The 23067-nt window shown below is 53.5% G+C and overlaps 1 protein-coding gene across 50 annotated transcripts in view; it reads right to left on the bottom strand.

Annotated features, from left to right (window-relative positions):
* CELF6 (CUGBP Elav-like family member 6) overlaps positions 1 to 19703 on the bottom strand; it is a 211276-nt gene extending 191573 nt beyond the window's left edge. For 48 of the 50 annotated variants that reach the window (XM_026648515.1, XM_026648514.1, XM_026648534.1 and 45 more), the window contains exons 1-2: positions 19508 to 19688; positions 1990 to 2072 (exon numbers count right to left, since the gene is read on the bottom strand). In XM_026648515.1, coding sequence (XP_026504300.1) covers positions 1990 to 2072; positions 19508 to 19688 — 264 coding nt within the window. Of the gene's footprint in view, positions 1 to 1989; positions 2073 to 19507 lie in introns of all 50 variants that reach the window. The other 2 variants (XM_026648486.1, XM_026648494.1) reach the window with 2 other exon arrangements.
* Between the last annotated feature and the right edge of the window lie 3364 nt (positions 19704 to 23067).

Genomic DNA, 23067 nt, shown 5'->3' with positions numbered 1-23067 from the left:
TTAGCAGTAGTGAGGCTATGACACACAGTTGAGCAGCGCTGATTGCAGCCAGTAGATTGCAGTGTTGCACAGGCACACTAGAAAGAACATATCGACTTTGAGCTGTTCATTATAGGCTTGTCTTCTCTACAGTCTGTAATCATGTTTAACACACGTTAACGAGGCACAAGACTGGTGGGGCAGAGGGGTAAGGAGACCCAGCTGCTATTCCCAGCTCTTTCATTGACTTCCTACGGGAGCAACTCACAAGCCTGCTGTGTGCCTCAGTTTCCCCATCTGTACAATGGGGACAAGGCCTAACTCATTGTGGGACTGGGGTGGGGGCAAAGCTTAATTCATTCATGTCTGTAGAGCTCTGTGAGTCCTCAGAGAGAAGGCAGCATAGGGGAGCGAGCTGCTATTATTCCTGCCCCCTGTGTCATCTCATGAATCCCTGTACCCCTCTTAGCTGCACTCAGAATGAACCCTCTTAACCCCAACCAAAGCCTGACAAGGTGGAGCGAGATCCTTGTGACAGCTCCCATCTCTGCCTGGGCTGGACTCTTTGCATGTAGCAAGGGAGCAGGTTCATAGGGAGAGCACCCCTATGTTCAGATGTCACCTGCGCTGAACGCACCAGCACTGCCTTGGGCTGGAATGCTCAGGAGAACAGCTCTGTCCTCCCTGCATGGTACAGGTTGATGAAGATGCTACGGCCTTAGCTAACAGAGCTGGCTGCTTTCTCGTGAGGTCTCAGGTGTGATGCCCACCGCCGACAACCCAACCGGGAGCGCGGGGCTATGCACAAAGCTTCTCTGCTCTCCGCTGCAGCTGAGGACCATGCCAGCTCGGTCTTCCCAGCATCACATCCCAAGGGCCTTGGGAATAGGCTAAGCCGAGTGGAACTGGACCTCCTGTTCCCACCAAACCTGCCCCACTGGGTCCCAGCCAAATCACCTGATCACCGTATCTTATCCCCTTCTCTCCCCGCAAGTGAGTGAAGGCCTCCAGGGCCAGGCTGAGTGGAGAATGTGACCACATGGAGGCGAGAGCTGCCCCAAGGAACATGCTGCCCAGTGTTATTTTGCTTTGGTAGTTCATATTCACACCTGGATTTCCAGGCATCTTTGCACCTCTGGGAGAGACTCACTGCTGGGCAGGGGGCCAAGGCATCAGCCAGATGTGAGCAGAGCTTTGGCCTCGTGCTGGCCCCGTGCCCAGGGGCTGAATCTCCCCTCCTCTGTAAATAAAGAGCATCCCATGCAGAAGCAGCCACTGGACTCCTACAAGCTGAAATCCAGGTTTTCTTGCATCCTGGATTGGGCCAGGGTAGGGTAAATCTCCCCAGCACACAGGGGAAGGAAAATTATATAACAGCCCCAGCGCTTCTCAGGTGCACCGGAGGCTGAAGCTACCAGGGAAGGAGCTAAAGTACAATTTACAATAGCAAATGGCCAAAGGCCCGGATCCGACTTGCTCCCAGATCTGTTCTCTCCTCACAAGCAGATTCAGCTCCGGGAGGCGGAGGAGACGCACCAAACCTGGATGCAACCCCACATGCCTGGGGATCTGGATTCTGCCCTCCCCCTGTGACATCGGCCCTGGGGCTAGCGGCCTGGCTGCCATTGGGATGCTGTTCAGTAACCGGTATGTTAGAGTAGGAGAGATGCCTCCAAACAGAGAAAACCCAGGGGGTTTACGCCAGGCCTCGGTGAATGAAGGAAATTAACCAAAAAATAACCCCAGTGATGCCTCAGCCAGCGGAGAATTCGTAGCCCTGAAACAGCTGCGGATGCACTGGGCCAGCTCCCCAGCTGGAGTAAACAGGATTTCACAGGGCACAACACTGAGAATTTGGCTTGAACTCTGTCTACTCTGACAAACGATCCAGATCCCATATGCCAAGTAGTGAACCAAGGTTTGCCCAGATGCCACCCACCCATGTCGGGCTGCGGACTCTGCCCCACCAGCCATTCCCGATTCCCTGAAGAACGAGCTGGTGTCACTTACCCCAGGTAACGTCTTCTGCTCATGCAGCGCACTCTGGGCTTTCAGAGCAGAGTCCCGGGCACAGTACGTGAGGAAGGCACAGCCTGAGGGGAGAGAAGGAAGTTATTGCACAAATGCCGAGCCAGAGCTCCTGCCCAGACGGCAAACCCGGCACGGAGTCGACATGGCGCCTCTCCCCAGCTGCAGCGAAGGGCACATGGCAGCACAGAGAGGGGCGACTAATGTACGCAGGCAGGTGTTCCATCCATCCAACCATAGCCAGTCCTCAGGGAAACCCCGGCCAGGCAGACTGCAGATTCCCACTGCTCTGCAGTGACCCTGGACAATGGCCTCTCCTGAGCACATCCGCCCCGGTGCATCTCCTGAGCCCCTTTTGTGCCCTGAAGAGCTAGCACTGCCCTCTTCTGGCTCGCCCCTCATCACCCCAGTTAACCAGCAGAGTCCCGCTCTGCGCTCAGCTCCCCCTCTGCACCGTCCACTGATGCTGCCCGGGGAGTCGAGGGCAGGACTGGGCAGCAGGATCTCACCCTGGGGATGTTGCAGGAGCCACACAGAGCCCGGCTTGGCTCCGCCACGCCCTGGAGAGCGCGCTGGGTTGGGGCACAGCAAACAAATCTCTTTACTGGTCCGCTGAGCATGGGCAGTGCTGGAACAGGGAAAATGGCCCCCAGTGGCTACCCAGAGCCAGAAAACCCAGGTACTGCACATGGTATAAATACCAAGCGAGAGAGACCGAGATCATGCACCAGCGTGGCCTGGACCGCCTGTACTCCGAAGTGTCCCCAAGAGGGGGCTTGGGGCCCGTTCTTCCTTGCTCTGCCCCTAGCATCCTTATGTCAGTGCAAGGCATGTGGAAATGGTCCCCATTCAGATTGCATAGTGCTTTGTGCCCACTTTGCCCTGAGATCAGTCAGGGCACAAGGGGCAGGGCAAGGGGGGATCTGGAACTAGCCCCTTAGGAGATGTAAATAGGTGCCTTCTAAAGTGGAGAGACAGGAGATCCAGCAGCCATGCTATATGTGAGGTGAGAGAGAGACAGGAAACTAATGGGCCGGCTGGGCCTGGCTGTGAGCTGCATGAGTGATTGTGTTGCCAGGACAGGGGGCACTTTGACAACTCTGGAGCCTGTGGGGGACAGTGTGGGGATTGGGAAGCCAGGGGGCTGATTCTGATCATGCTGCTATTGCTAACTGCGACGCCCTCGGCTTTCCACCCGCGTGATGGAGAGCGGGATCGGTGTGTGCCGGCCAGGGCCGGGCTGCCCTGTATTCACATCCTGGCCTCTCGCTTTAGTATGGGCTTCAGCCAAACCCAAACTCCTGGGAAATGGCCACTTCTCAGCCCGTCCCCATGGGCTGATCTCATGGGCTCCAAACAGGTCCCTCCGGACAAAGCTGGTCTGGACTCACTGGGTTCTGGGACACGCTCATGTTTGCAGGGTGTTAGTGGAGCACTCAGTGCTCAGCACCGCATGGAGCAAAGAAGGACCATGGGCTCTGCCCACTTGGAGCTTAGCATCCCCACTGGCAGAGAACATGGCACGGCACAGAGGACCCGGGCGAGCCAAGGGTCCGCAAGTCTTGGCATGGGACAGTGCACGGTTGGGGTTCTTGTCAATCAGGATACCCAGTGATGCGCTATCGGAATTGGAACAAGGGATCCCACCCAGATGGCCTCCTTGGGTGGGGGGAATCGATTCACTTGCTCCCCCATTTAAACTAACCCTCTTGCTCAGATCCAGAGTCCAGGGGGGAAGCAACAGCGCTAGGCAAACTGTTATGGAGCCGCTACTTGCAGCAGACGCTTATACTCTGTCCCTGAAATCTGCCCAGCAGGTGTAAATCAGTGTTCGCCTGTCAATGTAACAGCACCATGCCAACGTGCACCTGCTGCGAATCCAGCCCTGTGTACACTGAGCAACTTGCAACATGTGTCCTCAGAAAGTAATGCTGTCCACACCTGCCTCCTATGTGCAAACACCCGCGTCGGCTGGCTGCAGTCACCACCCAAACACCCGGCCTCCATGCTCACGCACCCTTGCTCCCTACCTCCCGAGCCACAGCATCTGATCCACACAGCCTCCCCCGCAAGCATCCACACCCTCTGTCCCCCAGGACACACAACCTGCCCCTATGCAGCCCCCACACAGCACCCCTAGCTCTGAAGGGTCCTTCCACCAATTGTGCACCTGCTCCCTGCAGCCACGCCCTCTGGCCATAACCACACCCCTGGAACTCCCCAGACATCCCCACTCGCACAGGCAGCCGGTTTCACTAGCTGGGCTCTCCAAACCCTGGGGGTGAGCCCACCGTGACTGACCAGAGAGAGCAGAATGCTGTGTGAGGGAGGGCTCCAGAGAGCGGGCGGCGACCTGGCCACCTGCAGACTTCCAAGAGTTGGAGGCCTAACAAGGGTGAGTCCTGCGCTTCTCGCCAGGGAGGGGTCAGCAAGGGCCCTCGTTAGGGGGCACCAAAGAGGCTCCGACATGTCTGTCCCTCATGCCGGGCCTCTTATCATCACCTTCATTTGTCAGGGCCACACGCACGTGGCCCCCAGTGAAGCCAATGGGGTGGGCGGGTGTTTATTCAAGTCCCATCTCTGCCATTGGCCCGCTGGATGACTTGGGGCAAATCAGTTCCCTGCTCCGTGCCTCAGTTTCCCCACCTATCAAATGGAGGTACTGATGCCGCCCTCCTTGGTGAAGTGCTGGGGATCGCTGCAGCAAAGCACTGCCTGCTGTTCCTGTTATTACTAGGGAGTCAGTCCAGTCGTTCCTACCACCCGTGGGCAAAGGAGCAGTCTCACCGCATACTAACATGATGCCACAGCTACCACTACATTGGCACCATCACTGGCATTGCCCCTGGGGAAGCCCGGGGCTGGATGGGCCATGGAGACTGACTGTAAGCCCTAGGATTTGGCTGTCCACCGAGAGGGGCCCAGTGCTTGGCACCGGCTCCCCTGGCATGGAGACCAAAGATACAGGCCTCACCTGTCCACGGGATTGTGTCTAAATCATAAATGAAGTGATGTGGATTTGGCCACTGTGCAAGGACAGTGCTGGGTCAGGGGGAGGGGAGACAGGCTTGGATTTAAGGCAATCGGAGTGCATTAGCCAGGTCTGGTTAATTGAAATCAGCGAGCAGAGCCAAACACACCGGGATTAAAGGAAATCCCTCCAGATTAACAAATCAGCAGCACTAGGCAGACAATGTGGGGAGATGGGGATCGGACCAAGCTGTGGGGAGCGGGCTGCCCTGAGACAAGACCCTCCTTTGAGCACAGCCCCACCCTCATGCCATTACCCCCACCTCCACTTGGGGTCACCCCTGCCTCAGAGAGGCAGGGGCAGCAGTATGTCTCCCATATCCCCAAGAGCAGCCCCAGTCTCCCTCCCCTTGGGCGATGCAGCAGGCATACCCTCTGTCCCCCAAGGAGGCAGGGGGCACCCGCAGTATTTACCCCCACAATTGGGTGTGTATCTGCCTGGGGCTGGGCTCTTCTTGTGCTGCTGGGGTGGGGCTGGCTGGGTCCACAGAGAAGTACGGCTGGGGGTTAACACTCCCTTGAGATGCCTGGGGCTCTCAGAGCTATTATCTCAGGCTCTCTGCAAACGCAGGTGAAATTGTTGCACCCTGGTCATGTTTTCAAGCTTTTCTTCCCAGCCAGGCAGCCCAGAATCTTCCTATTGGTTTTTAATGAAAGCTGATTTCCTCACATGGCTCCGGGAGCTGGCCCCATGCAATGGCCTATGATGCCCACGTCAGACCAGGGACGGGCTGTTCAGTGCCGCTGGGCGATATGACGGGGTGTGGGGCAGACTGCAGGGCTCTCTCCCTGCCTGGATCTGGCCCAGACTGTTAGACCCGAAGTGGGTGCCTCCTCCCCAGTTGCCCCCGGCACAAACACCCTTCCCCCAGACAGAGGCTACCTTTCAGTCATTTAGTAGGTCAAAGACTTCAGCCACTGAGGGGTTAGTGGACTAAGAGTCCATGAGGAACTGCTCTCCCTGAGATCAGCTGTGGAAGCAGCGGTAAGCACTGATCTCAAAGAGCATGACTGACCGCTCTTCATCCAGTCGGGGTTTGGACAGTGAGGGTGGGTCCAACTCACCCCCGAAGTAATGCCAATGACTACACCAGGGATAAATCTGTCCCCTTATTTTACAAGCATTTCTCACCTTTCGTCCTCACACACACTATCCAGGGATCACTTCACCCTCTCCTGAAATGCAGCCCCTTCTGGGGCCAGTCAGGACAGCTGTTTCATAGAATCATAGAATATCAGGGTTGGAGGGGACCTCAGAAGGTCATCTAATCCAACCCCCTGCTCAAAGCAGGACCAATCCCCAACTAATTTGTCAAGCCTGACCTTAAAAACCTCTAAGGAAGGAGATTCCACCACCTCCCTAGGTAACCCATTCCAGTGCTTCACCACCCTCCTAGTGAAAAAGTTTTGCCTAATATCCAACCTAAACCTCCCCCACTGCAACTTGAGACCATTGCTCCTTGTTCTGTCATCTGGTACCACTGAGAACAGTCTAGATCCATCCTCTTTGGAACCTCCCTTCAGGCAGTTGAAAGCAGCTATCAAATCCTCCTCATTCTTCTCTTCTGCAGACTAACGGAGCACAGCAACACTGCCCCATCAGGTTTACCAAGGGTGATCCAATCTCCACCTGAAATTGCCGTGGGGAATTTGGGAAGGTGGGCTTTGGCCAGGACCCCAGGGCTCAGCCCCCTGACCCTGTGAAAAGGGCCTCGGGATGATCTCTGATGGCCAGGAATGCTCAGGACCTCACTTTTACATGTCCTAGCGTCTGCACCAGCATGGTGCTTCTGTGAGGCCAGGAAGCCTCCTAGAAAAGAGGCTTCACTGGGCATCTGGTACCCTCTGCTCGTCCCTAGAGGAACTGATAATGCCCACTTGTAATGATGCCCCTGCCTGGGTCCTCTGGCCAAAGGACTGAGGAATCTAGATCAGGAGCCCTCACGGCTTGAGCTAAAGGCCCAGGCTGGAACAGACTCTGAAATCTGGATAGCAACTGGACAGGTCCAAAGCCCAACCCTGTTACCGTCAGTTGCCCATTACAGGCCAAAGCTAGCCAAGGCTGTGACGGGGCATGTCTAGCACAAGCGGGGGGTTCCTCACTTCCATTCATTGAGGGCCAGCCAGATCCTCTTCTCCAGGCAAGCGGTGGCGGGGTTGCTGTTTGAAGGTGTCCCGTCGGCTCAGGTACCCAGCACTGAGGGAAGCCCGCTGTGTGCTCTCAGCAGCACTGCATGAGCTCTCTCCTTGGGAGCGATGGCTGTTTCCAAAGAGGCAGTCCCTGGCTTGGGTTCATAGTCAGCTGGTTGTGGGAGGCTCAAGTGCAGGGCATCCTGGGAAATGTAGTACCAAATGGCTAGCAGACCTGGAGAATAGGGGCTCGAGAGTGGGGATTCTGGGAACTGGCTTGCCTAGAAAAGACAGCTGCCCAGCTGTCCTTTAGCCAGAGAGCAGTGATCATTCCCACTGCCAGCCATGGGTCCATGTGAGTCGTGGGTGTCATCCCCTCCGGTCTCAGCGTCAGCTTCTGGGGGGTGATGGGGTACTTCTTTTGGATTCCTACTTTCCTGCAGGAGTCCAGTGGGGACCTAATGCTTAGCATAGGGAAATCCGCAGCTGGCTTAGACAGCCCGGCCCCAGTTGTTCTAGGGTTGGCTGCTGCACAATGCACTCATAGATTCATACACTTTAAGGTCAGAAGGGACCATCGTGATCATCTAGTCCAGGGGTCGGCAACCTTTCAGAAGTGGTGTGCCGAGTCTTCATTTATTCACTCTAATTTAAGGTTTCGCGTGCCGGTAATACATTTTAACGGTTTTAGACGGTCTCTTTCTATAAGTCTATAATATATAACTAAACTATTGTTGTATGTAAAGTAAATAAGGCTTTTAAAATGTTTAAGAAGCTTCATTTAAAATTAAATTAAAATGCAGAGCCCCCCGGACCAGTGGCCAGGACCCGGGCAATGTGAGTGCCGCTGAAAATCAGCTCACGTGCCGCCTTCGGCACACGTGCCATAGGTTGCCTACCCCTGATCTAGTCTGACCTCCTGCACGTCGCAGGCCACAGAACCTCACCCCCCTCCACGGACTCCAATAATAGACCCACAACTTCTGGCTGAGTTACTGACATCCTCAAATCATGGTTTAGAAACTTCAAGTTACAGAAAACCCACCATTTACACTAGGTTAAACCTGTAAGTGACTCACACCCCAGGCTGCAGAAGGAGGAAAAAGACCTCCAAGGTCTCTTGCCAATCTGCCCTGAGGGAAAATTCCTTCCCGATCCTAAATATGGAGATCAGTTAGACCCTGAGCAAGTGGGCAAGACCCACCAGACAGATACCTGGGAAAGAATTCCCTATAGTAACTCATAGCCCTCCCCATGTACTGTCCCGTCTCTAGCCATTGGGGATTTTTGTTATTGGCGCATGTGGAGTGGCTCCTTGGGAGCCAGTCCTGCAGACACAAGTTACAGCAGCCCCAAGGATGCTCTAATTATTGCTACAGGCAGGTAAAATTGCAGGGGAGGGGGTGGACCTGTGCATGCTCCACTCCGTGTGCACTAAGCATTCTCTAGTGCACATGGGCTCTGACCCAGGGCTTAGGGTAACATCTTTAGACTCCTCTTCCTTTAACCCTGTGCTGTCTGGCTACTTCTACAGCCCCTTCACCCCACCAACATGGCTTTATCCAGCTCACACCCTGCAAGGTCAGAAATATTTATTATCCCCATTTTTCACAGATGGGGATCCAAGGGCTGGAGAGAACTAACTGACTTGCCTAACAGGCAGGAAGCCTGCGGCAGAAGCTGGACTCAAACCCAGATCTGTGTCCCTCTCCTGTGACCCACAAGGCCATCCTGCCTCTCCTGAAGCCTGGGCATGACCCAGACGGGAGAGCACCACCTGCCACTTCCTGGAGCGTCAGGGGTTTTTCCACCAAGGTCTCCCAGCCAAGCAGTGACCATGTCTGACTCTGTTGAGCAGCCAAGATACAAGTAGACCGACGTAGAAGCATGTCCAGAGTCACCATTGGCGGGGGGGAGAGAGGGGACAGCTGAAGCTAATGAAGCATCCTGGCTTTGAAAAGAGACTGGAACTGTGGGAACTGCGGAGCCCTTGCTCGGGGCAAGGGCAGGGGCAGCTCACGGAGACCCCATGGCTGCCCCTGCACCTAGGGGTCGGACATGCTGGCTGCTTCCAGGAGCCGTGCGGAGCCCAGGCAGGCAGGGAGCCTGCCTTAGCCCCAGTGTGCCACTGACTGGACTTTTAGCGGCCTGATGAGTAGTACCAGAGCTGCCCTGGTCCCTTTTCTACCGGGCGTTCCAGTCGAAAACCAGACACCTGGCAACCCTACCAGTGACTTACACAGGGAGCCTAAGGCTGGGGGTGGAAATTGCCAGCTTACAGAGGAAAAGAGTGGGGCTCTCAGAGCCCGGAGTGGGGCGCCTGTTTTGACAGCAGCAGTGGGCACAGACAAGGCTCCCTCCAGGCAGTAGCGATTCATCCTGTACCTCTTGGGTAAACCCAACAGTGCCACATTCCTCCTCCTCCGCTCTTTGTAGTGTCCAGAGTTGTCTCCGGGGTGAGGGGAGCCAGTCCCCTCCAAACAAGGCAGGATATTGGCTGCTCAACACCCTGCTGCTCATAAATGGAGTGTCTGACTCCACCCTCCACTGCACAGGCATCCCCACAGCCCCGCCCCAGCATGCACTGGGCTCTGCGGGACCCTAGGATGTTGCCAAGTCCTGGTCTGGGATCTGGAGGGCCTGCCCCCTGGACATTACACAGACCTTTCCCACCTCCTAGCCACAACCTGCAGTCTTTGGAAAGTGAGGTCCCATTGGCTGACACTAACTTCCTTCACTAACTTCCTGCCTTCTGGAGATGGCTTTACTTTGGGTTACCAAAACACATGCCCAAGCCCCTCCTACCAAATCCCACCTGTGGAAGTAGAAAAAGAACTGATAGGAATTTAAAGGGGATTTCATATTCAAACAGTCCCCTTATGTAAGCAAAAGTCAGGCTAGCTGTAACCCTAATAACACAAGATTTGTAAAAGCAAGAATTGTGTAAGGCGAGTGGAAAAAAACTGTATGAAAAGTTGTTGTGACCTTGTGTTAAATAAGTATGAAATGTAGACTATAGTCTAAATTGTTGAGAAAAATAAAATATCAAGAGGACATATGTATAAACAAAATGCAGCTGTGGCCCATTATTGTATGTAACAAACGGTATAAATGCTTGCTGTAATTGTTTACCTGAAGAGAGACCTGTTCTGCTCTCTCCCTCCACGCAATTGCTAAAAAAAAGTAAAGTATCTGACTTGCTGCACCCAACCTAGAAGTAAGAACTCTGTTTTTCTCCGACACACCCCTTAGCCCAAGTCACGCCCCTTCCTTCCAGATGACACCCTGAGGGAATTCCCTTTTGGCTGCTGGGACGCTGGGCAAATTGGGATTACAGTCTCTGTCCCCGCCCCCTCTCCTGGATCCTACAGGTGCTCCCTTCTTCAGCATTCTGCCACACACGTTTCTAGTCCGAACCCTTGTATATCTGTGCAATAAAGATTGAAGAACACATGTTGCTTTTTGCAAGTTGTCTCTGTTATAACATGTGTTTAGTTTATGGGAGGGTTACTGTGAAGGCAGCGGAATAGTCAGCAGCCAGTCTAACCAAAATTTGTGTTCTGTGGGGTGAAGAGGAGCTGGAGGGAGAGGACTGTATGCGTGTGGGGTAGGGGATGACAGGGAGAGTGGCTGTGGAGGGGGCAGGACATGGGCCTGGGTGGTAGGCAAGCCTTGGATTGGTTGTTTGAGGGAGTCTGTATCTTACTAGTCTCTGCAGGAGGAAGGGAGGCAAGTATCTACTTCCTGATTTCGGGGCAGATGAATGCGGTGTCTCCAAAAAGGCATAGTACAGAGGTTTGGAACTGAAAGCACAAGGACCGTGACCACTGAGGGAAAAGAACTATTTGCACTGGCAGGGCTGCCAATGCCAACGTGTGGGTTCAGGACAATTCCTGGATCCTGAGGTTGCAGAAGTTTGCAGGAGAGCAAGGAGAACACCACGGCGTGGGGATTGCTGACCGCAGGCTGATTTGGGTGGCGAGAGGTGGCCCGCGTTGGCCTCACGTTCAGCCCACTCTGCAGTGTCTAAGGAGGTTGTGATCTACCCGCCATTGTGGTAATTCACTCAGGCAGAAATGACCTGGCCCTTATTCCCAGTGTGCCCCTCCTACAACGTATGAGAGCAGCTGTAGACGGCATCAGAGATTTGCGCCCAGGAGCTGTGATACTTTTCTCGGAATTGGCTGTGCCCAGGCAGCCTCAACTCAGCCTTCTTCCAGCATGGTCCCAAAAAGCCCTGTCAACACCCTGCCCTCCCCACACTTGCTGAAATGTGCCAGCTCTTCCCCTCTTCTCAACACCCAGTCATGCCCCCCACCCCGGATTCCATCAAACACTATTAAAGGACAACATAAAATGGTTGCCCATGCCACTCGCCCGCTCTTCCCCTGGAGCGGGCAGTGACCGACGGGAATCACTGCCTGTTTGGTACAGGAGTGTTCGTGCTGTGAGGACATAGGGGGGTTGTGACAGGGCTGTGACTGTGATCTGAGGGGAGATCCATGTTTTCCACCCCCTCCTGTGTGAGGAAAGGGAAGGGGAGCATGTACAGCAGGGGTAGGCAACCTATAGCAAGCGTGCCGAAGGCAGCATGCGAGCTGATTTTCAGTGGCACTCACACTGCCCAGGTCCTGGCCACCGGTCTGGGGGGCTCTGCATTTTAATTTAATATGAAGCTTCTTAAACATTTTAAAAACCTTATTTACTTTACATACAACAATAGTTTAGTTATATATTATAGACTTATAGAAAGAGACCTTCTAAAACCGTTAAAATGTATTACTGGCACGCGAAACCTTAAATTAGAATGAATAAATGAAGACTCAGCACACCACTTCTGAAAGGTTGCCGACCCCTGGTGTACAGGATGCAGCATGTCCGTGCAGAATCGCCTAAGTTATGGCGGTTGCAGGGCATGTCTTTGATTCCAAAGGATCCTGCCAGCCATGAGGTGGAACATAAGAGGATGCTAATGCTTTAATGATGGTTAGGTGATGGTGTTCTGACAGTACACATAAGGGAGTTGTACAAGGCTGTGAAGTGCTTCTGAAATTGAATCCATGGGGACACTTTCTGGGGCCGTAGCTAAGTGTGTGAGTGTATCCTGGACCTTACAATGCCAAGCAGGCCTGCCTACTGCCTCCACTGGCACTCCTAACCAGGGCCGGCTCCAGGCACCAGCGTAGGAAGCTGGTGCTTGGGGCGGCCAATACAAAGGGGCGGCATTCTGTCCGGTATTGGGATGGCACGTCCGGGTCTTCGGCGGGAATTCGGCGGCGGGTCCCTCATTCCCTCTCTTCCTCTTTGAGCTGCCGCTGAAGAGGAAGAGAGGGAGGACCCGCCGCCGAATTGCCGCCGACGAAGCGGCGCGATTGAGCTGCCGCCGAATTGCCGCCGCCAAAGCAGCGTGATTGAGCTGCCGCCGAAGTGCTGCCGCTCGTCTTTTTTTTTTTTTTTTTGTCGCTTGGGGCGGCAGAAAAGCTGGAGCCAGCCCTGCTCCTAACCCCCTGCCTGCACCTGGAGTGTACCCGCAGCATCCCCCCTAGCTACTGCCCACTTCAGGGGAACACAGAGAAGGTGGGGTGGGCAGCCTCTTGGGGTTTTCTATTTCCCTTTTGCCCTTGACTAGTGTCTAATGGAGTCCTGTGGGTGAGTGAACAGGCTATGAAAGGAGGGGAAGAGTTTGTATATTTCAACAATGATGCGGCTGGCAGTGTGAAGGTGTGTGCATTAACAGGTCTTAAAGGGGGCAGTTAAGGTTGTCGGGGCAAGCTTAACGCTTTTCGGACATTTGAGTTTTGCTCAGCTCAGCATTCAGCAGGGACGACCAATCACTAAGCAAACAGAACTCTGTGCTAAGGTCGTTTTCTGCCATTGAATTTCAGATCAGACCCATACTCCAAACAAGACACCTATTACCTCCACCTATACTCAGACAAGCTGCGTCACCTCCCCAGCATGTTTTGCTGCCTAGAGAGAAATTAGCGAGCACTGACATGGCCCAGAACGTCACTCAGGGCGATGTCCACTCCAGAGCTGGGCAAACTAGAAGAAAGGAAAGCAAGGGGCTGTCAGTGCCCCAGGCCTGCTTGGGCAAGGAAGGAGGGTTCATATGCCTAGGGGAGATCTCCTGAGCATCCTATGGGTCCCCAGCGCTCAGTGAATAGCTGCTGTGCTCACCACCCCTCATTAGCACAGCTAATGTAGCAGCTACAGAGAGGCCCAGCAGGGGTCCATGCAGCTTGATGCAGCATTAGCTCCAGCTCAGAGATCCTTGGGGGCAGCAACAGAGCTGCTAAGAGGCTGCTCCCCACCCCACCCCATACTGCTAGCCCAGCCCTGACCTTGGTATCCAGGGGAGCCTCCACCTCCCAGAGAAACTTCTACTGGGTTGGAGGAAGGTGGGAAGATGCCACCAAACTGGCACTGCTCCCCACAGGTGACCTCCAGGGTTGCTCCCCCCAGATGGCCCCCCAGGGCTGATCCTCCTAGATCTGTCTCCTCTACTAAGGAAGCAGAGAGGCTGATCCAGCCTTGGCCGTCTGTATTGTCTGTACATCTAGGTACGCTGGCAGCACACACCCTCTCTCAGGGAGCATGAGTGCTGCAGCTACTCTGGTATCTCGTGTGCATGCACTCCTTCCCGTGGTGGGTAGAGGGATATTGCTCGGCATTACACCCATGCCACTGGAGCTTTGTCATCAGTGGCTCACACAGCATTCCCCAGCGGGTGCTGTGTATCACACAGACCTTCCCAGACTCTCCAGGGAGCTGGTAACCAGGGAGACCATGTCACCGTAACCTCTTCTCCCTCAGCAAGCCGAGCCACTGGAAAGAGAAAGGTTCCCTACCTCCACAAGCCAAGAGGGCAGCCAGCCCATCCCTGCCCCTCTGCCTGGCCCGCGGGGCTGAGAATGCTTCAGGCAGCTAGACTCTGGTTCTCTGGCCATTTCTCATCTTCCTACAGCCTTGCCTCTCCTTTTCTTTCTCTCCCAGCAGGCCACTAGCAAAGACCAGCAGCGGCTGTTCTGTCAGGCAATGGATGTGACACTGTAGTAACCCAATGTCCAGACCACGATGGCTGGCTGGTGACGTCAGCATGAGCTGAGCTGATGGGTCTCAGGCCAGGTCCTAGTGGTCTCATGAGAGCTGGCACCAGCTGGCCTCCCTGGCTGAGAGTCACCAAGAAGTGACTGTGATGTGAAGAGCGAGCTCCCCTCTCACTGGAGCAGTGTCGCACATTGGTGGGCAATCTGGGAGGATGCTTACCCTGCAGTTGCCCATGCAGTCCCTGTTCTATGGACAAACATACAGTAGCATAGCTGGGGGACAGCGGGGGGAGCGGCCGCTCCCCCACTGAGCACAAGTGGCGCCTTGTCAATTTCCTGGCGCCTTTGTACTCACCCAGGGGAGTGATTAAAAAAAAAAGGCACCACCTGCTGCAGCGCTTTTATTTTACTCACCCGGCGGTGCTTCGGGTCTTCGGCGGCATTTTGGCGGCAGGACCTTCAGTGCCGCCGAAGACACCCAAAGCGAGTGAAGGGCCCGCCGCCGAAGACCTGGAGCGTCACCGGGTGAGTAAAAGCGCTGCAGCGGGTGGCGCCTTTTTTTTTTTATTGCTCCCCCTGTTCCCTCCACCTGGCTACACCACTGCAAACATATCCCCATGGCTGGCAATCCAAGGCCTCTTTCCCAGCATAACCTTTATTTGACTCCGAAAGCTCTCTACCGAGGAAGCTCTCCATGTATCAGGAGAAGGACTCTGCCGAGGAGCCAGGCTGGGGTGCCCTTATAGGACAGGGTCACCCCACATCTCAGGAGAACAAAACCCATCTCGGCCACGTCCTCTCAGCTCCTCAGATGGGCACAAAGGCATTTCAGGGGCCAGACCCCAGCTTGGTTTGCATTGTGTATGCTAATTCTGCAAGGAAGGGCTTTGATGTGCCTCTAACCACGGGGGATTGGGAACAGGGAGCCTTGCGTGGGTTAGTTTGTCATCAGAGACCAGTAAGCCCCACAGAGGTCAATGGGCTTTGGACTAGGCCCCTCAAGAAAGACGACATTTTCCCAGCTCTGTCTGATCAGGAGCGTGAATTGTGACTCTGTCTACTACAGCATCTATTTGCTGAACACTCCCAAAGTTGTTGTGCCTGGCACCAGTAAACTTGCACTGCAGTGGTCCCCAGAGGCAGCTGCATTTCAGTGGTGGGCAAAGGCAAAGAAATAAACACCTCTTTGTGTCCCCAGAGACAGTGTGTAATGCACCATGCACCAATTCTTCCCTGCAAAAGGCACTATGTACCAATACAGGGGATTGGACGTTGTTGGTATTAATTACTATAATCCACAGGAAGAAAGCGCAATCTACGTTGGTGCAGATCGTGTGTGTGTGTGGTCTCCTTGGCCCTGTGTCTTCGTGCTGAAAGGAGCAAAACTGGTGCTGCCGGTTATTTCCTTCTCTTCACAGCTCCTTTTCTTCTTTCTTTAGACATTTTGATTCACTTTCTCCAGCCTCCGTCAGCTCTGTCACCAAATCTGGGTCCAGAGGCTAAATTTCAATAGCACATTTCAATTCAGTCACCAAAAAAATCCTGAAGGAGACTGAAGGAAGAGCCCAAATCTCAGCAGTGACACTGTACGGAAAAATTGTCAATGAAGGAAGGAGCAAGGAGGGGCGGTGCAGATGTCAGATCAAAGAGTGAAGGGGGTAGAGAAAGGAAAAGTAAGAAAAGGGAAAAAATGAAAGAAAGCGAAAATGAAGGGATAGCAATTCTGGGGAATTCAGAGGGCTTTGCTGTTTATGAGACATCATTTGTGCCCCAGATTTTTGTTTCAGAGGGTTATTGTGATGGGAAATACTCGGGGATGATGGACAGTACTTAGTGCTGCAGGGGAAGGGTTTGCAAAACTATTCCAGGAAAGGTTTGATTGGTATTTTAAATTTAAAGGGGGAAAGGAGTGCAAGCAGAAATCTTGTCCTTATGGGTCAAGCCTAGTCCAGCTGAGCTCCTTCCAGTGCTGAGTGCTAAGAAAACACTCTTTAGATAGATAGATAGATAGATCGATCGATCGATCGATAGATTAGAGAATGTAGCCACCTTCTGCTACACTACACATTTATTATTTTATTTTCAGGACTAAATTACAAGGCTGAATTTCGACATCTTTTGACCTAATCTCTTTGGGACTAATTCTGATCCTCTTAGTAGCATTTTCCTCAGTAATTCCTATTGATTGTAAAGGGGTTATTCCTGGGGAGAGGTGCTACTCAGTGTGAGAAAGAGAACTGGTTTCTGGCCCTGTCAATATCACATGCTTTGGTTTGTGAATCAAAAATGAAACTAGTGTAAGATTTGTCAATATGGTGAGCTCTTACTCACATGAGTAACTCTGTCATAGTCATGTGAGTAAATGCTTGTTGTTATGTATAAGGATTGCACAATTTAACCTGCACTGTTTATATCTCTGGCTGGCAAAATTGTCAGCACAATTTTCCCAGCCCAGTCACAAATCTATTTACCCCGTCTTTATTATGCTGATGAAATGAATGAATGATATTTCACTAGGATTTCACAAAAAGAATTAGCCAAAGCAAGCAGGAAAGAAGAATTTTGCCAGGCTCCTTGAATGCTGTATACATAATCGCCCATCTTTCTCTTCCAATTATTTTATTAGGTCATATTCAAAGCTTCTTAAAGTGATATTAAAACAGCAGCAAAACAGTTTCCCTTCAAAAAAAGTAAATATTTAATGAATGAAATTGACATTGATGCATTTTTAATATTGGCACAATTAAATCTGCCAGATGATTAAGTATTAATAACTCTTAATAAGTGCAATCAACTTGCCTTCAAATAGAATGAATTCAGGAGTGGAGCAATGCAAGGAGTGTTGCCATCAGTCTGCAATGGGATAGACAACAGCGATTTGGGGCGGACAATTTGTTCTGTTTGTTTAACAATCTTTAAACTTCCTTTATGTGTAATGTATTTACTCTCCTGTGTAAGGCAGGGAGATTACGTGCACTCGCACAAATTATCTTTTGGCATTTTAGAAAAGTTGCTGATATAAAATTGAAAATATCCAACTAAAGCTGTTTAGCTACTAGCCATTTATGTCCCTTTCCTATCAGCTGTCTGCATTTACAATATTTATACCATTTCAAACCAACTCAGCATTCTCCTCAGGGGGGAGGGGAGTTTGCATGAATCTATCTATCTATCTATCTATCTAATCATCCTGAAATGCCTGGTAGAAGTTCTGAGTGCACACACACAAGCTAGCTCCACTCCAAAGCTTAAAAAGTAAAGAGGGATGACATTTTAATTAGATGAGTGTCTCAAATTAAATGGCATTTTTTCAGCATGATATTTAAAGTTGCACAAGTCTGATTATTTTCGTGGCTTGGGAAAGGGTTTTCCAGAAGATAGATAGATGGATGGATGTGAAAGAAAGAAAGATATGTATTCACTTTTTGTATTGAAATGTCAACTGGCCCTGCCTTGTTAGCATTAGATGTGTAAACCAGACCTAGGAAAGCACACAGAGAAATTTGGGATGCTCAGTAACAGACTTGAGAACTAAAGAGTTAAAATGGCCAGACAGTTGCCAGCTGTGGAACAGTCATCTATCTATCATGTTAAAGACTAAGTTTCATTTTGGCTTCCTAGAAACTCCAGAGAATACCTCTTGCTACCTGCATCCTGGAGTCTCATTTTATGTCTTGGAAACCATTCTGTTCTTTCCATCTGGGGAGAGACATAACCTCCCATGTACCAGTTCTGTGCTTCCCCCTCTGTTTCAGTCATCTGGTGCCTCTACCTGAACTGGGGCTCAGCATTATATAAACCCCTCATCTCAGGAATCCTACCTGGGAAATATTGGAAATCAAGGAGTAATGCGCTCACACATGCTACAGGGTATTAACTCCTAATTCTGCAAAGGAAAAAGCAATCAGGATTACAAGGCCTCTGGTTTGTATTCAGCAGGGGAGCTTTTCAAAACAGCCATCCGAGGAAAAGTTGCAAAGGCATAGGGTGATTTTGTTATTGTAGATGTTTGGGGAGGGGCAGTTTTGAGAATGGGGGACAATGATCTAAGCTCCCTCTTGGTCAGGTTGTTCTGAAATTTACCAGCTTTCATTACTCCTCTCCCTTGAAAAGAATCCCTCTGAGGAGCAGAGAATATTCCATGACACATTTAAAGCTAAACCAAGATTTTGAAACACAAGTAGGGAATCTGTTATCAAACAGAGTCAGATTTGGATCCTCTGCTTTTTACAGCTCAAGAGGGAGTGCCTTACTTCTTTATTCCTTTTAAAAATACAAACCAGAGTATTTGTTAAGGACCTAGCTGGGATGGATGGGGAACATTTATTGTATTACAAATCAGAGCATTTACCTAGAGGCAAACTGAGTCTGCTTCCCTCGCCTAGCTCTTTGGCTGCTGCTACTCAGTTGGTTTACCCCTTTGCTTTTTGCATGCTGCTACTTTCACAACAGTTGCAAGAAGTCACCCAACAGGTAATCCTTTCCAGGACTGCTTCCCCCCGACTTTCGACATTCAGCGAGGTTACCAGCTGCCAGTTGATGACACACACCATTTTTCCCTGCAAAATGTTGTTCCTCAACTGCAGTATAAGCCCAGCCATAAACACCCCATTATTATTATTTAAAGGGATCAAGGGGTTTGATTCTCTATTTTGAAGTGATTTTCTCTCCAGCTAGAAACCAAACTGAAAAGCTGCCCCCTCCGCGGGCACGAAAATATTGATTTCTAAACACAAACACAATTTTTTGTCACTAATTTAAATCTCTAGACAAAGAGGAAGAAGTAGGCAACTCCCAGTGCCTAGCACCATCCATGCTTGAACCAGATCACTCCTGGCAAATGTGGCAAACCCAGCAGTTACTGATGGCACACACATGGGGCTCAGCCCCACAGGGATGGGGTGGCGGTGGATGTATAACCAGGCTCCCTGCTCTCCATCAGACCCAACTTTACCCTCCCCATGGCTAAGAGCCCAGCAATCTGGGGGCAGGTAAAGCGGGGCTGGGTGGGCGATTGGGGGGAGGGGGCTCTGGGTCCAGGTGTGGATGCTGGGGGCCAGATCCTCTCCCCCTTGCACACACTGGGCCTGGGGAGCTAGCAGGCTTCGGAAGCTGGGTGCACGGTGCAGGTGGGGAAGCTGGGGCAGTTGCAGCAGGGCTGGGTGGGCAATCTGGGAGGCTCCGGGGGCTAGGTGCACGGTGCAGGCGGGGGCTGGGGCCGGGCCCCTCTCCCACCAGCAGCCGGCCCTTTGTTGCTCGGGGCCAGGGCCGGGGCCCGGGGGCGCCCCTACCTTTGTGCATGCCGGTGAACCTGTCCTTCAGCACCGTGAGCTCGTAGATCTTGCCGAACTCCTCGAAGAGGGGCTTGAGGTCCCCCTCCTCCAGGTTGCGGGGGATCTGCCCCACGAACAGCTTGATGGCATCGTGGTCCTTCATGGCGATGCCGGCCGGGCCAGGGCTCAGTCCGTTCATCCTGGCGGCGCTGTCCGCGGTGCTGAGCGCGGCACCGCCGCTGCCCGTGGCCATGCTCCCGCGGCCGGCCGCGCTCCTGCTCCGCGCGCGGGGCCGCCTCTGCGCGCCCCTCCGCGCCCCGCTCGCGCCTGCCCCCCGGCCGGATGACGTCAGCCGGCTAGCCCGCCACGAGACGCAAGGTTTTAGCATAATAAGGCAGCGGGAGCCAATCAGAGGGGGCAGCCGGCAGCGGGACAGGGGCTGGGAGACAACCCCCCTCCCCGCCCCCGTGCCAGCCCCGCTCCCCCGTGCACGGGGCTGGGGGTGCCAGGGGTGCGGCGGGGAGGGAGCTGCGGAGGGACAGGGCGGGGGGAGGGGTGCACCAGCCTGCTCCGTGGAGCTGGCACCGGGCGCCGGAGCCGTTCCGAGAGCAAAGGGGGGAGGGGGACAGGGAGCTACTATTGCAGCAGATGCATGGGCGGCTCAGCGGGCGGGCAGGGGGGAGCCGGGGCAGAGGCCAGAGGCAGAGGCCCTGCAAACGAAGAGTTTGGGGAGCTGAGCAGAGAGTAAATGCCAAGGCGGTGGGAGGGGAGCAGTGCCAGCCCTGTGGGTGCTGTGCCCCAGGAGCAGACACCAGAGGCTAGAGCAAGGGGCAGCACCCAGCACAACGCACATCCCTTGGACTCAGCCAAGCTGCCAACCTCTTTCCTTCCCGGTAGAGCATTTGTGTGTTTTCAGACAGCCGGCAGCGAAAAGGGGGGGGGGCGCACCCCTGGCTAGAAGTGGTTTCCATCACCTACAGGGCACAGTTTGGTTCACTGGCTCTCAGCACCCTGGCTATACAGATTGTTCCAGCCCCCCTGCAGAAGGGGAGGCTTTGTGCAATCAGAAGAAGGATCTCTCCAGCTGCTCATGAACTGACAACTTTAGGGTCTGTCAGACAGAAACAGCTGCATTTTAACAAGGGGTGTAAGGGGACAGAACACAACAGAAATGTCTTATCGAATCCCACTCTCTCATCAGATGTGTTAGGGTTAGGTGTCTGTCCAATATCAGATTAGATAGATTAGATAGAGGGGGTGTATGGGGATAGATAGATAGATAGATTAGATAGATGATCGATCTTCCATTGACTTCAATGGAATTTAGGAACTTAAATACCTTTGTGGATTTTGGCCTATGTTGTTTTTAACATAAATACACTGGCTGAGAGCAGAATGGGAGTTGTCATGGTGAATATTATGTTAAACAAGCCAGGGTAGAAGCCTAGCAAGCCGGAGGCACTTAAGATTTCAGCACACTCTTTGCAGTCTCATCCAGTAGCCCTGGAGGAACTGAAAGGCCAGTTGAAAGGGAACATGTAACTGGGAAACTCGCTGGGCCTGTAAAAAACTCTCAACCCAGGAGGGAGCTTTGGAGGCAGCTGAGTTCCTCCCGCATCCCCGGGGCATGGCCCTCAGAGCTTAGGGGCAGGGCTCTGCATGTGGGGCTGGAAGGAGCTGGGATCTCAGATCACACTTCCCCCTGAGTTCACACTGCCCTGAGTGGAGGATGATGGGAAGGGAGATTGGGTTTGTCTAACAGTGTGTGGAGGGATTGGGAAAGCACCCTCATCCTGCAAAATGAGATCTCAGAGCTCAGGCCCTCTCCCCACACCCAGTGGGGGGCAAACACAGTGGGAGTGAGATTCCATTTGCATAATTCCCATCCCTTCAACCTCCCCTGCTCGTGCTAGTACCCCATGGGCACTGGAGGAGATGCCCATATTTCCCAGGTCAGGCCTAGCCAGTCCTTCTCTTGGCAGCAATGTGCAGCACCATTGGCTGTGTGGGGTCTTCCCAGACTGCAGGGAGCTGGGGTGGGAGGCGGCCTCGTGTGGAAAGGAGCCACATCTATCTCTCTGTGATGAAGTGGGGTTTTATTCATCTTGTTATGTTGCATGTGAGTCTTACTGTCCTATACCAATACTGTGTGTACCTTAGTTTCCCTGTGTACTGCACCAATACTTCAATGGTGGGAATTGGGTGTGTGTGATTTTTGCTGAGGCCCTCAGGGCAGGTGAGGCTGCCCAGCTCTTTGCACCTATGTAACCTGAGACCCAAGAGGGGGGATGTGACCTTTTGCCTGGGAAGTGAGACAAAGAGAAGGAGGAGGAGCAACAAGGGGTGTGTCGTAGTTTGGGTTGCTGGAAGCTGGCAGTCTGCGTGGGGGGACTGGAAGAGGGGGAGTCCAGGGCATCTGACCCAGGACTCCCAAGATGGACTTGGCTGAAAGTCACTGATTTCTGTGGTACCAAGCTCTGTTCTATGCTGTGTTCCTGTTGACTAATAAACCCAGGGCCATCCTTACCCATACGCAAAGTACTCAGCTGGATAGGGCACCAGGAAATTTGGGGCACCAAATTTCCTGGTGCCCTGCGCAGCTGCGTGCTGCTCCAGCCCCTGCTCTGGCTCTTCCCCAGGGCTCCGGCCCCTGCTCCACACCCGCCCCGCCTCTTCCCGCCCCTACTCCCCTGAGCTTTGCAGCAGGGTGAGGGTTGCAGTCACAGGCGGCGGGAGTGCAGTGACCCAGACCCAGCCGCGCCGCCGCTGAGTGCTGGGGGATGGGTACCTCGCCCCCCAAGCCAGCCACGCCACCCCTGCGGAGGCCTGGGGCCCGCTCCTCGCCCCCCTCTGCGGAGGCCAGGGGCCCGCTCCTCCCCCGCGGAGGCCTGGGGCCCGCTCCTCCCCCGCCCCGCCCCCCCCCGCGGAGGCCTGGGGTCCACCCCCCCACAACTCCTGCAGAGGCCTGCCCCCACCCCCGTGGGGGGGCTGCATAGGGCCCCAGAATAGCTAGGGACAGCCCTGAATAAACCTTCTGTTTTACCAGCTGGCTGAGAGTCACGTCTGACTGCGGAGTTGGGGTGTAGGGCCCTCTGGCTTCTCCAGGAGCCCCGCCTGTGCAGACTCGCTGTGGGAAGCGCATGGTGTGGAAGGGGATGCTGAATGCTCCAAGGTCAGACCCAGGAAGGTTGAAGCTGTGTAAGCTTCTTGTCCTGGTGACAGTGTGCTCAGAGAGAGGAGGCTCCCCCAGAGTCCTGACTGGCTTCATACAGAGTAGTTCCAGAGCATTGACCCGGTGACTCTGTGACACCCACCATCCCCCGCACACTGCAAAATAACCGCAGCCGCCTGGGTCTGTGATGAAATGGCTCCTCTGAAGGGGCCTCCAGACACATGGTTGTTCATCTACCAGATGCTCCACAGGGGAATGTTTAGATCCCTCGTGCTCCCTCTGCACAAACCAGCCATGAGTGTGAGAGCTGCCTCCACCCCTCAGTGTCCCCTGCAGCCCAGACCAGCAGCCCTTGGCTGCAGAGAGAGGACCTGAGCCGAAAGGCCTGGAGAGCAGCACAGTGGCT

Source organism: Terrapene carolina, unplaced genomic scaffold (assembly GCF_002925995.2).
Source record: "Terrapene carolina triunguis isolate 2854851 unplaced genomic scaffold, T_m_triunguis-2.0 Scaffold67, whole genome shotgun sequence".
In the NCBI taxonomy this organism is placed as follows: domain Eukaryota; kingdom Metazoa; phylum Chordata; order Testudines; family Emydidae; genus Terrapene; species Terrapene triunguis.
Note: the sequence above shows the minus strand (reverse complement) of the source record. Positions and strands in the feature narration are given on the sequence as shown.